General features: G+C 39.1%; 1 protein-coding gene across 1 annotated transcript; it reads right to left on the bottom strand.

The window, feature by feature from the left end:
- Positions 1–9,355: 9,355 nt before the first annotated feature.
- On the bottom strand, positions 9,356–11,703 carry adrb1 (adrenoceptor beta 1). Its single transcript, XM_028475835.1, has one exon. The coding sequence runs from the start codon at positions 11,611–11,613 to the stop codon at positions 10,444–10,446; it is 1,170 nt and encodes a 389-aa protein (XP_028331636.1). The 5' UTR covers positions 11,614–11,703; the 3' UTR covers positions 9,356–10,443.
- Between the last annotated feature and the right edge of the window lie 2,967 nt (positions 11,704–14,670).

The raw sequence follows: 14,670 nt of genomic DNA, 5'->3' as shown, positions 1-14,670 counted from the left end.
GAATGGTGTAAAAAAAAAAAATTAAAAAAAACCCAGATCTGGTCGGTTCTCAGTGGTGTCAGTCATTTTCACTCGGGTTGAACGTGTTGCTGTTTGATCTCAAGTGGGCTGCAGATTATATGCAGGAAAAAAGCAATATCAGCATTTTAGTGATCTAGTATGCACTTCCACATAACAATGATACATAATGTCCACCATTATACAAGCTATAAGTGACCATAAACTTAAATTTCATTGATTTTGTGACCAATGTTTATTTAATTCTGGAGAATTCTGTGGAGTAGTTTCAAGATGTTGGAAAAATTGAGAATTATTTCCAAAAGTTGATTAAAAATAAATGCCATGTTCCAATATATGATATAAGCTGCAAATAATGTGGAATTTACTTTAATTTGTGTATTTTGGAGGTGCTATGATACCTACAACTGAATTATTTGGTCATTTACACAATTATTCCTGTTTTCTCTGTCATTTTATCCTTCCATTTAGCCAAGTTGGATGCCCTGAAGGACCAGATTTGGACTTTGGGCCTTCATTTAGACACGTGCATTAAAGTAACAGGTTAGAAAGCATTAAAATGATTTCACACTCAACGTGATCAATAAATACATTTTTAAAATGCACAAAAATACTTCAGTTTTTGCATAAAAACGGCCTGGGAGGATTTGAGTCACTCAAATCCACAAATTTTTGTAGAGGAAAAAAAATAGAAATGGAGCGTAGTGAATGTTAACATGTTGGTGACAGATAACTTGTAAAAAGCTCATTTTTCTCCCCAGCACTTTGGAAGGATTTAGCTGCTTTTTGGGTGTGTGTGTGTGTGGGAGAGACATCACCCTGAGGTGGACTGGGAATCTTGCCTGTTTTCCTCTGTAGGCTGCTGGGGAAAGCGTCAGACTCCTGCAATGCTATGATGGCACCAATGTATAGACAAATGGATGGAGGCGGTGAAATCGTAAAAACATACATATACTGTACAAAGGTATTTTTTCCACAAAATGAGACAATTTGCTCACTGAACAAATGTCTCAGGGTGAAAGTTTGCCTTTGACTCCATCACAAACATTGGGTTTGTTGACAAATGTTGATGTGACTTGAACTTCGGAAAAGTTGTGCGCGTTGCATTGTGGGATTGGGACTCCTGTAGCTTAGAAGAATGAAAATATGGCGCAGAAGTGTAAAAGTTTCATTACAGATGCAGCAAGAAAGAGAGCAAAGATATTTAGATAGATAGATATTTTAGTCCAAGTCCCCAGTAGCATACAGCGTGTGGCGTGCCATACATTCCACACACGTACTCATACATACATAAATAAAAGGTTCAAATGTTATGACAACAGTAATAAAAGTGCACATAAAAGTAAAAGTGCATTTTAAAGGAACATCATCCTTTTTTGTGGTTCTGCTACAAGTTATACAAACCATCTCACGTCGTCACGCTAAATTTACTATGCCCGGTTAGATTGCGATGTTTGAAGTTACATTTCTGATATTTAAAAAGTGTTTTTACTTGATTCTTATTGATTTCTCATGTGATTTCCTTGACGCCATTTTGGTTCTGGTTTGTTTATGGTGTTCCCCATTAATTGACATTGCATTTTGTCGTTTTCAGCCACAAAATGCTAACGTTGCCTGCAAGATGGATTCTCCTGGTGTTCACAAACACCAGAATTCATCTTGTACTGTTCCCGCCTTTGCCTTTCGAATCCAAAGCCAAACGGTTCGAACCAATCATGAGGCAGTGTTGTGGTGTAGGGTGGGATATCCGGGTGTGACGAAGACAGAAGCGCCGAAGCAAAACTGGCGCATGCGCAGTTGCGAGGAGAGGAACTAGCTGGGCTACCTCTATTAGCATCGCTCTGAATCAAAATAGAAAGATGATGACTAAGGAGGATGGCTAACGTGCCCTTAAAGGTGCAGTCTGCAACTCTTATAAAAGTGAGTTTTTGTCATATTTGCTAAAGATGTCAATATGTAAGGACAGCTTTACATGAAACTAGTAGTTTGTGTGAAAAAAAACAGGCTCAACCGAGCAAAAAGAACCAATCAGAGCCAGGATTGTGTTTGATGGACTGTCTGACAGCTGTTGATCACAGGGTCCGCCCCTTTCCCTGGGCTGGAGCACCGTCTTTTTTATAGTGTATGGTCTGGAGGAATGGAAGATGGAATTGGCGACTTTTCTGCTAGAAAGGTAATTACTGCTGCTTGATTTACATTATGTTTGAATTGTAATTGTTACACTAGAACTCTGTGGTGCATGTGTTTGTTCATGTGTGCGCTCAGCAGCCTCCATTTGGGCTGCTGTGAGTGACACTGTTCTTGCTGCTTCTGCTGAGGTGTGTGCACATTGAGAGAGAGAAGCGGTGCACTAATATGCTTTTACCAGGGCATGTTGTATTACTGTGATGTTGCTGTCGGGCTAACGTTAGCTTGTTAGCTCCTTTGAGGGAGGGACTTTGGAGGCGGGGCAAGAGAGCAGCGGGGAGGGAGGGGGGAGAGAGGGATCTGAGGGTCGCGGACTGCACCTTTAACTCGCATACTTGTGTTGCAAAAACGACGAAAGTCACTCAACGACACCCAGATCGATGTAAAGAACTCGAGTTAGAGGGAGGGGCTACACATCAATCTGATTCTTGCCAGGTCAACAAAATACACATCCCGCCATGTTTTGGCATGACTTTCAATCCTTGGAAACACATCATTTTGGCAGAGTGTTTGGATAGAGTTTTTAAATTGTTTGGGATCATGGCCTGCAGCATTGGGTTTGTCCAGTTGCATTAACTGGGTTTTCCAGAAAGTCACTATGTTGGAGGACATTAAAGGCTATTGAGAGCTAAAACGTTTAGCAATGTTATCAGTGAGCAGTAAAATAACATTATTTCTGCCACATTGTGGAACTAAGCATCCTTGTTCCAATCCTTACATCAATATAAATTCCATACACGTCCTTTCTGCCGACACACACCGCCTGACTGCACGTGTCGTTCCAATAATGCATCATTTAGCAGTGAAATAAGACACTCGCTCCTGCAGGCATACTTGTCACATATAAGTGAAACGTTCTATTTTCTCTGCAGGCACAGCCGGTTCAGATATCACGCTCAAGAAAATGTCTCCTGAGAAGCTATTTTTAGCTCTCAGATAGTGGATCCACCCATCAGCTAAGATGACCACCATTGAACCTTCACTTCATAAAGCATGTCAGTGTCCTTTAGCCGCAGCACCAGCAGGACAGCACATCTCCAGGGGTGAAGATAAGAAGCTTGTCCTTTCCTTATCCACCGTTTTTTTTTTTTTTTTTAAACAATCTTCCAGTCAAACCAGAGGCGTCAAGATCAAAAACCATTCAAAAGAATCTTGGAGTGAAATGAAATTCATCAATCACAGTCAACATTTTGTCATTTAGATTTTAGCTTTCTGTCACTGGGCATGAAATGAGTTATTTTAGGTGGTAGTGGTCGTGCATTAATCTGGTCTGTCATCGAAGAAAAAGTCATACCTCAAAACTCTAAAGGGGGGAAAAAAGCATCAGAAAACCGAACTTTGTCTCATCCAGATGTTTATTGTTATTTTTACCCACAAGCCTATTCACATCCTCTTCAGATGTATCTATTAATAGTATGAGAGAGCTTCCCTTTTTAACATTTAATGAGCCATGACAAAGTACATGGATTGGACAATGTCCTCCAGCACAAAGAAAGTGTTGTGAAAATGTAATATTGTATGTTTTCGTGCTGGCTGATGTGAAACTGTAACCAGGGCACTGATGCTCCAGATTAGAATTAATATTAATTATGAATATGCCACGTCACAGGCCTAAAGTGAGACCATCCGCCCTCTACTGACATGGAAGAATTGCTTAAAAACATTAGGAATAATCTGTTTTTTTGGCGCAGTGACTTGACCTATTTTATGTCTATATCTGAACACATGATCTCATCAATGCAACGACTCACAAGTGTGTCAAACATAAGGCAGTTGGACTGTATATATGTCAGTCACTCTAAATTTACAAATGCAATCAAACTCCTGGATATATGTGGTCATTTGTAGTTTTTTTTATTGTTTTTTTTTCTCTTTTTTCGTAATAACTCTTTTTTTTTTTTTTTTTTTTTTTTTTCTTTAAAAACCTACAATTTCTCACAGATGATCCCAAGAAATTCCTGCAAATTACATTCAAATCTGTCACAACTGCCACTGGAGGAATTATTACAGGGGGACGTGCAAATAATAATGTAGAAATAGCTTTTTACATCTTTTAACATCTGGATTTTTGTGGTTCAGTCCACTTGAGATCAGACATCTGTCTGAGATACAGTGATAAAGATTTTGTTGATGTGTTGAATGTCATTAAGTTGGTGTGATAAAATAATATAGCCTGGCATTATATATATATACAGTATATTTTTTAACATCTTAATGATTTAATTGCGAAAATATTGTTTGTTTATTTTTATTTTGAAAACCAAAAAAAAAAAAAAAAAATCTAATGTTTCTTTAATCAGCTTTGGTTCATTTTTTTAGTTAAAATGATCAGTGAGATATAAGATGTGCATTGTTGTAGTGATTTACTGGTGGTTATGATGTAGTCTAACTGGGAGAGGATAATACCATTAAATTAGTTGGCAAGCAATTAAAAGACAATGATTTCTCTTTTTTGGCACAGATGCCATTGCAGAATATTGACCAGAAATTATACATAAATTATGGATGCAATTCAACTGTCAGGACATCTGCTCTGTATTACTAACTTTGTAAAATAAATCCCAGCCCAGCTTATTTATTATTGGGCACCTCTATCCATTCCTAGTGGATTTTATGGTTTTGTATTTATAATATTTTGTTTTTAACATGCTCATATCCATTTTCACCTCTGATTATAGTCAGTGATCATCCAATTGTGTGACTTTGCACTTCGCTTTGATGGCTATGATCTTTTTTTCTGCGTCAAGGTAAGTAAAATATGACAAAATGTTTTTTTTTTTTTTTTTTTTTTTTTTTTTTTTTTTTTATAAATGATCTCAGTTGGTACATCCTCTGCGTTAAATCCCCAAAAGCAGCCCGTGGACCATCAGATGCAGCACAGTGGTACTTGTGTAGGATTTACTAAAAGGTCAGGACTGTTGAGAAACGCACCCTGACGAGCGACTTAGAGAATCAGGGCAGGGATTGTGTTCTGTGGGGCTTTTCTTTGTGGATTTGAGATTAGAACTAACCATTCAGTATTCATCAGTGTGTTTTTATGGTTTCTCACCAGAGATACATTTCTACTCAAACTAATAAGCAAGCCAATCACACACACATATATATATATATTTTAATACTAATCTCTTTGAATCAAACATTTTTTTTAATACATGTATTCATTTGGCTATTTCTTTATATAGATCAGGTTTTGATAGCCAGCATGAAGTGTAGCACCTGTTTTTGGGACATTTACGACAGCTTGAGATTTTCTACTTATAAAAGCACATAAGTGTTTATCTGACACCATGACTCTTGATCTTAAGCTGATCTAATCTCCTGCATCTCCTACAATAATGAACCAAGAAATCCATCCCTCGCTCACACATGGAGAAAGTGTATTCTTCTCATATTATCATATCTTGCAGAACTCTTATATCAAAAGTAGTTGGTGCCATTTGTTTACATGAAAAAGCAAGTCCACATTCATTTACCTCCGCTCTGTTGCAAAGCCTATAAAATGCTTTAAAACAATGAATGTCATTTTGATTTGGTTTCAGATCGTTTTTCATTATTTTTGATTTTACATTTATTATTTTTCGGTAACTATTTTCATTGGGTTGTTGTTTTCAAAAATAAAAGAATTAAAACATTGTGACGTATTTTGTTGGGCGGGGCTTAGCCTGGAAGCAAACCACCATATATATATATATATATATATATATATATATATATATATATATATATATATATATATATATATATATAAACACTAGACGACTTACCCACGCTGTTAGACAATGGGGAGAGACGTACGTAGCAACGTGGCGGCCATCTTCTTTTTTTTTTTTGGTTTTTTTTGCCGACTTTAATGTTTTTATAGACTTTAAGCTGTTGAATGTATTCTGTTGCACTTTTTGATCATGTAAAGCACATTAAGTTGCCTTGTGTATAAAATGCGCTATACAAATACATTTGCCTTGCCTTACCTCAGACAGCTGGCCCCGCCCATGACATCGATGTCAATGGTGCATGTACTGTTTAGATAACCTTAACTTGCTCAATTTTCAACCAGTAAGCAGCGATTTCAACATGTACAAGCATCCTATGTCATATCTACGTATAATAAGGTTTGTAATAAGACAAACAGTTTGTAAATCCGTCAATATTTAATCGAGTTTAGGGTATTTTTGCCTTAGCTGATCACCCACCTTCCACAGGTACAGTAGAGCACGTCATAATGTCAGTTGTCTGAGGTAAGAATCCCGCTTGCGTCATCTAGTGCAGTGATTCTCAATTGGTGGGTCGGGACCCAAAATTGGGTCGCGGACCAGTACTGGGTGGGTCGCGGACCAGTACTGGGTGGGTCGCGGACGGCTATGACTTTCTTTCTCATAATTATGACTTTCTATCTCATAATTTTGACTTTATTTCTCATAATTATGACTTTCTCATAATTATGACTTTCTATCTCATAATTTTGACTTTATTTCTCATAATTATGACATTCTATCTAATAATTATGACTTTCTTTCTCATAATTATGACTTTCTATCTCATAATTATGACTTTCTATCTCATAATTATGACTTTCTATCTCATAATTATGACTTTGTTTCTCATAATTATGACTTTCTATCTCATAATTATGACTTTCTAACTCATAATTATGACTTGCTATCTCATAATTATGACTTGCTATCTCATAATTATGACTTTCTATCTCATAATTGACTTTCTATCTCATAATTGTGACTTTGTTTCCCAAAATTATGACTTTCCTTGGTGATTTTTTATTTTTTTTAGTGGCGGAAACGGGCTTCCATACATTTTAGATGGAACACCAAGAAAAGATAATGATGTAGCATTTTAGAAACACACAATATGGATAAAACTAAGTTATTAAAGTGTTTTGTAAGTAAATATTAAAGTTGAATAAAAGACTCACTTGTAGTCTGATAAGGTGTGGTTATTAGTAGTCAGTGGTAATTATCTCCTGCTGTTGCATTTTCTCATTTTCTCAGATTCAACGTACAATCCTTCCACATCACAAACAGCAATTTTTCCTAATTTCTTGAAGCCATTTTTTTAAGCTCGTGTTACCTAAAAAGCTTTACATATTTGTATCTCACAGGTTAAGGTGTTGAGTTAAAGAGTGAGACTTCTCAGTTTTCATATTAGTTTTTAATAATGTGCAGATGGCAGTGAGCGGATGTTGGCAGAGATCGTTTTCGGCGACGTGTCGTTTTCGGCGGCGTGTGGAGGCTTTGATCATGGAGGTCATGGAAGACTTCCTCCTTTATTAGTCTGGGAAACATCAGCGTTGAATCATTTATGGATACTTTACTTTCAACGGACTGGGGAAATTTAATGGCTGACTAAACTCACCTCTGTTTAATTACCCTCATATGGAAAAACAGTTGAAAGAAGAGTTTACAATTTTTAGGAAATAAATCAACCTGTTGAATATTAAAAGAAACACATATTTAATGGAAACAAACTTGAAGTAATAATGTTGAAGCCACACTCTTAACATTAATATGCGTCTATGGGATATTTAGTCCGAAATTATCTTTTTTTTTTTTTTTTTAATAATCAAACGCGCCTTCCACAACTTTTCTACTATAGCCACAGACTTGGAAATTACAGACACTTTAACCTCAATATTAAAACCAAGAGGCAGTGCACACAAGTCCTCATAACTTAGCGGCACTAAATCATTATTTCAGTTTTTATTCAGGCAATGACTCCTTGTATACAAATGGATTTAGTTGAAATCAAGGTGGAAACCCACAAAAATATGCAAATCATTCTACTGCAGAACAAGGGGCACAAACTGTCATCAGAAAGTTCTCATTAGTCATGGTCAGAATTATTATTTAAACGTCTTGCCGTTCAAAAATGCATCACAAACTCTCTCTCTCTGCTGTGGCTTCAATAGGTTTCATCATCATCAGTGAACTGCTTACTTCCGGGGTACGAATGCGAGTCTGCATGAGCCGCCATTGCTGTGAAAAAACTGAACGACTGGAGTGAACGGAGTTGACGCAACTCTCTTTCTCTATGGCTCTGAATATATACCTGTATATATATATATATACATATAATCATTCTTTAGGCCACATATATGTACGTATTTGCCATCTGTGTCTAAGGCTAAGCTAATCTGCCTGAATCGCAAACCTCCTGCAAATCAAACGTCACTATAAGCTTAATAATGAAGAAGCTCTTTGCCGCGCAGGCCACCAGTGATCCTAGCTCGACGAGATTCTGCGTTTGATCTCATTGTTGTTATTTCAGTTTGAGTTTTCATCCCCAAAAAAACTGGACGCACCCATCAGTTCCGCCAATCATTTCTGAACAGCTTTAATCATCCAAAGCAGCCGAGTGCTGCTCACTTTTTCCTCCGCTCTATTGAAATGAGCAGCTCAGCCCCTCGAGGGAACATCATTTGCGAAACACATCATGCTAATGCATTTTAAAAGCGCCCAGCTTTGGGGATAATTAATATTCCCCAGAAGGAGCTGCAAATGTCTCTTATTAAGAGATGCTTCACAACACAGGCTGTCACTGTTTACTGAAACACAGCCTCTAAGAACACAGTTTAGATAAAAGATACAGCGCGGGGGGGACTGAAGAGACGTTACTATCACGGTGGATGAGAGGATGGAATGAAAATGTACAAAAATGCATTAGCACGAAGTCGGAGAAGGTTTTGACGGAAGTTAATAGGGTGAAAATCAAAAATAAAAACCCTGCCGAGGCCACAGTGATGTCATCAGAGACAAATCTTAGACCTTTAGTGAAATAAAAACCGCTTTTAATTCAAAAAGGCCATGAAACAAAAGCTAACATCGTCTGCAGCCGATCAAACGTCTCGCTCCATATATCCCCCGAGACCTCACTTCACGAATTATATAAACCATACAGGCAGGTGCTACATGTCTTGGTGCCGGATACCATTGCACACATTTAGAGTGAATGAGACCTATAGGTTGGCAATGTTCAAATTCTGATTTAACAACAATGAAAAGTGAATTATTGTCGAAAACCCAAAAGCGTATTAATCTGTTGGTTTAGTGGGTTTGCGTCTCCCTGAAGCAATTAAAAAATAAAGCACAAATACTCCACAAGCCAAACTTCCTTTTATTTTGAAATCTGGACACATAATCTCACAAGCCAAAAGACAAAAAACAGACTTCAATCCGTCTGTTCTGCATTGCACACCACGAAATCTCACACACAGTGACAAGGCAAGGCAAACTGCCCCAGGATTACTCTCAGGCTGCTAAATAAATACACGCTCATTTATTTATTTCATCTTTTAGCAGAAAAGTTCAATATAAATACAAATTGCACTCGCCCGTGGCTGTGAGGTATAAAAACATTGTGAGTACAGTACACTACAGCTTTTCTACAGAGAACAGGGGAGTGGTTAAAGGTCAAATAGTGCAATAGTCTGAAATTAAAAATGATAATGTAAGATCCGGCAGATATTTCATCATCACCAAAATGAATTCATTTTCTAAAGACCAATTTGGAGGAATATTTCTAATTTTACGTATTTCTGTCTCGATTAAAGTCAAGTTTCGACCTAAAAATACACGTTGCATGTTTGATAATTGTTTATAACTGAAAGTTCTGGTCGAAAAAACTTTTTTTTAATTTTGAAACAATACAACACTGAACAGCAGTGACTGTCTATAATACTTTTTGTTATTGTTGTTTTTTTTTTTTAAATTTTATTTATGAAGATAACACTATGAGAAGTAGCTAAACTATACAAAATCTACATAGCAACTGTTTTCGTGTCCGGTGCACGCTTTTACGCACACGTTTGTCGCGCTTTCGAAGTCATTTTACGCTTAAAGGATCATCACTTATCAATTAATCTCAACAAAACTAGAAGTAAACTGTTTATTAAACTCAATAAGAATATTAAATATCAGAAAATTGCGCATTTCCTACGCGTAAATTCACAGAAGCAGAGTAAAAAAGCTTAGAAAACGTCCAACGTAAAAGTCCGAGTGGTTTAATTATAAACACCTGTGTTTAATTAGCCTCGTGTGCATGAGGCCAATTAAACACAGGTGTACAAATATGTAATTAAACCACGACATTGTGACGTCGTCCTGCTGGAAAGGGCAAATGTCATAGGAAACGTGTAATTTTTATCTTTTTCAGTTAAAAATATTAAAATAAAGAGACCCGTGAACATGGAGTTGCTTGGTTTTCTGACTCCGTGGCACTTCTTCGCCATCATAGCTGTGATTCAGAGTACGAGAGCTTCGCTGTCCCCGCCAGGCTGCAGTTGTCACTGTTGTCCAAGCCTGCGCACTCGCTCCACATCCCCAGAGTTCCGGGCTCCAGGGAGGACGCGAACCCCTCGGGGTAGCGCGTCAGGTCGCAGGAGCTGATGTGCAACCTGCGGTCGGCCTGCCTCGGACAGCACAGCAGCCTCTTAAACGCCTTCCTGAAGTCCGGACTCCGGCAGTAGATGAACGGGTTAAAAGCCGAGTTCGCGTACCCGAGCCAGTTGAGGAACACGAAGAGATGATTGTCCACAACCTGTGCGTTAAACACGCGCAACACGTTGACGATGAAGAACGGCAGCCAGCACAAAGTGAACGTTCCCATGATGATCCCCAGTGTTTTCAGCGCCTTCTGCTCCCTGAGGGCCAGGATCTTGGAGGGCCTCTTCTTACACTTGGAGCTCAGACCTGCTAAAGAGTTGTGGAACCTTCCCTCACACTGATCGATCTTCATCAGCTGTAGTTTGGCTTCCCTGTACACTCGTGCGTAAACAAAGATCATGACCAGCAAAGGGATGTAGAAGGAGATGACAGAGGAGATGATGGCGTATTCCCCGTTGGTGTCAAAGTCGCAACACTCCGGGTCCTCGTAGCAGGACGTGTCCACGGTGTCCCGGGACCAGTGCATGAGGATGGGGAGGAAGGAGACGAGCGCGGAGATGGCCCACACCGCGCACACCACCGCTTTGGCGCGCGCTTTGGTCAGCAAGCTCTGGTAGCGGAAAGGTGAAGTGATGGCCACGTATCTGTCAATGGCAATCACGCACAGGGTGTCGATGCTGGCCGTGACGCAGAGCACGTCCACTGAGATCCAGAACTCGCAGAAAAACGATCCGTAAATCCACGAGCCGCGCACCACCAGCGCAGCGCTGAACGGCACCACCAGCAGCCCCATGATCAGGTCCGCGCTGGCCAGCGACACGATGAACATGTTGGTGATGGTCTGCAGCCTCTGCGTCCTGGCGATGGCCACGATCACCAAGATGTTCCCCAGGACGATCACCAGCACGATCAGAGCCAGCAGCAGGCTCATCCACACCGTCCACGGGGCGTCCGGGGACGCGCTCCCGGTGCCATTGTGGAGGTTCAACTGCGGGGACGCGCTTTTGTCCCCCATGACCGGCTGCTGCTGCTGCTGCTTTGGGGACGGGGACGGCTGTGGGTCATCACAGGAGCCACGGCTCTCACATCCTTCCCCTTCCTCTATCCTCAGCGCTTCTCCTGGAGCTCCTGCACTGAGAGCTGGACACAGGGGCAGGTGGTGACATCACCGCTGATGGGAACCAATCAGACTTCTCAGCTGACAGTGTTCCCATTGTTAAAGAGAAAAAGAAAAGGAAAAAAAACCGCACCAAGCACTTAAAAACCATTGTCTCATTCATGTATTTCTACGTTTTACGCATGAATGAAAACACCTTTCTGCTATATTTTACTTCCACACCTGCAACTGCACGTACTTACTTTACATCAACACTATATTTTCCAGACATTTTAAATATGGTGACGAAATAAAACACTTCATAAAATAGTTTCAAATTTTGCAAAACTCAATGGTGAAATTCAATTGCGCGTTGCACAAATCTGTAAAACATCATAAAATGCAATTCTTTCTTACAAGTCTGATTATTTCCTGAGGTTATTGATGACAGTCCTTCATTATGTGGCCATGAGCTTCAAACTGGCTGACAATATTTCTTTTCTATGTCGAATTTTCAAATAGCATCAGATTCACCAATAAAATTACTGGGTGTAAAATACATAGTTTATCATGTGTGGGCATACAAGTTAGCGGTTCAGATAGTGTGTGTGTGTGTGTGGCTCAAATATCTCTGCGGTTCAGGGACAGACAGTGCTGAGACTTTCAACATGGCTGCCTTTTGGTTCAAAGGTGTGCAAAGTTGGATTTGTTTGGACTGCAGTAGTAGCGTTGATGAATTATTTCATAAAATTGTCCACTGGAGCGAGTCACGCGTGCATAATTCAGAATTAAATTTACATTAGGAATTGAGTGTTTACAAGATGAGTTTAAAGTGGATTTAACTTTTATTCTGTATTAAATAGGAATTAAAGCTCCCATGTAAACATTAGTGTCTCAAAGTGTTTTAGTGTGTTGCAGTCCGCATCTCTCAGATCCCTCCCTTCCTGCTGCTCTCTTGCCGTGCCTCCAAACTTTCCAAAGTCCCTCCCTCAGAGGAGCTAATAAGCTAACGTTAGTCCGACAGCAACATCACAGTAATATAACATGCTCTGTTAAAAGCATATTACTGCAGCGCTTCTCTCTCCATGTGCACACACCTCAGCAGCAGCAGCAGCAATAACACAGTGTCACTTACAGCAGCCACATGGAGGCTGCTGCGCGCACACAAACAACAAATGCACTACAGAGTTCTAATGCAACAATTACAAATCAAACGTAATGTAAATCAAGCAGCAGTAATTACCTTTCAAGCAGAAAAGTCGCTAATTCCATCTTCTACTCCTCCAGACCATGCACTGTAAAAAAAAAAAAGATAGCGTTCCAGCCCTGGGAAAGGGGTGGGGACTGTGAGCAACAGCTGTCAGACAGTCCATCAAACACAATCCTGGCTCTGATTGGTTCATTTTGCTTGGTCGCGGTGCATTCTGGCAATCTGCCAAAGGCTGCAGGAGCAGCAGGGGGGACTCAATGAGTCTGTTTTTTTCACACAAACTACTAGTTTGATGTAATGCTGTCCTTACATAGTGACAGCTTTAGCAAATATGACAAAAAGTCACTTTTATAAGAGCTGCAGACTGCACCTTTAACCTCCCACTTTTCTATAGCAATACATACTTCCTACGGGCACTGCAGTAGTTCTTAATAAAGGGTCATGTGTTTTCAGAGAAGCAGAGCAGTGCAAAATTTAGCTACGCATTCTTAAAACCAATGTGATGTTATATATATGTTTGTGCAAAAGTCAGGCATTATGCCAATACAGCAGTCTGGGGAGTCATCGTCCAATTTCTTTCAAAAATGTAATTCACAATTTCATAAACAGTCTAACAGAAATTCAAATATTTTAGTGCAGGATCAAAATATGCGTAGATTATTTGTTGAATTTTGTTAAAATATCCCAAAGCGATCAAAGCAGATGTGAACCCTGTGACCCACAAATTCAGTGAAATTAAAGAAAAATAAGTGTAACACAGACAATTGTTTGTTTGTTTTGACAAGTGAATATTTATTAAAGTTAAAGGTTAGCAGTAGGAAATTAGTTAAATGCAAGGAAATGTTGAATCTGATGATGACCAATCAATATTGACCACTGAGAATCATCCAGATGATGCTGTTTTTGCTCCTGTGGCCTTTAAGTGATTGAGTAATGGAATGTTGGAGCTCACAGGACACAGACAACTGTTGAAGTGACAAGTGTTGAATATTCCAAATAATTGATGGTTTCCTCAATAGATGTGTGTATGTTCTTTTCTTATAGAGCTGCTGCAGCACATGATTCACAGCAGACTTGTGACAAACCAACCGCGGGTTACGCAGATAAATAAAACAGCCTGTTATTATTTTTTTTTAACCATTAAGATCGTCTTAAATCATGAGCTGTCAGGCCTGGAGCAAGTTAGATAACCTGACCCACCAAAACAAAGCTCATCTCACAGGCAACATATGGCCACGTGGATCATGCACCTCAGGCACCCCACGGACTAGCATATGTTTAGAGGCCAGGGTTTTCCTTTTCTTTTTTTTTTTTAAATGCTTGTCCACAGACACACCTGTAGTCCAATGGAGTGAATGTTTTTTAAAAGTTATTTTTCAAACACCAGAAACTATGGTAGTATGGATATGGAAGTATGGAAGTCCATTCCCGCCAGTAAAAAAAACAAACCAAAACAAAAAAAACCTGGGAAAATTAAAATAATATGACTTAAAAAAAATCCAAGTCGTAATTATGAGATACCAAGTCATGGATATGTGATAGTATCTCGTAATTACGAGATACTATCTATCTAGATACCATCTAGTATCTCATTATTATGAGATACTAAGTCATTATTATGAGATACTATCTATCTAGATACCATCTAGTATCTCATTATTATGAGATACTAAGTCATTATCACTTAGCATTTCAAAATTATGAGTCATAATTATGACTTAGTATCTCAGAATTATGAGAAACTAAGTCATAATTCTGAGATAGTA

This window comes from Gouania willdenowi, chromosome 19 (genome assembly GCF_900634775.1).
Source record: "Gouania willdenowi chromosome 19, fGouWil2.1, whole genome shotgun sequence".
NCBI classification, from domain to species: domain Eukaryota; kingdom Metazoa; phylum Chordata; class Actinopteri; order Blenniiformes; family Gobiesocidae; genus Gouania; species Gouania willdenowi.
Note: the sequence above shows the minus strand (reverse complement) of the source record. Positions and strands in the feature narration are given on the sequence as shown.

Bases quoted from the DNA above. Each gene is read 5' to 3' on its own strand.
- adrb1 (XM_028475835.1), bottom strand. From the start codon at position 11,613: ATGGGGGACAAAAGCGCGTCCCCGCAGTTGAACCTCCACAATGGCACC.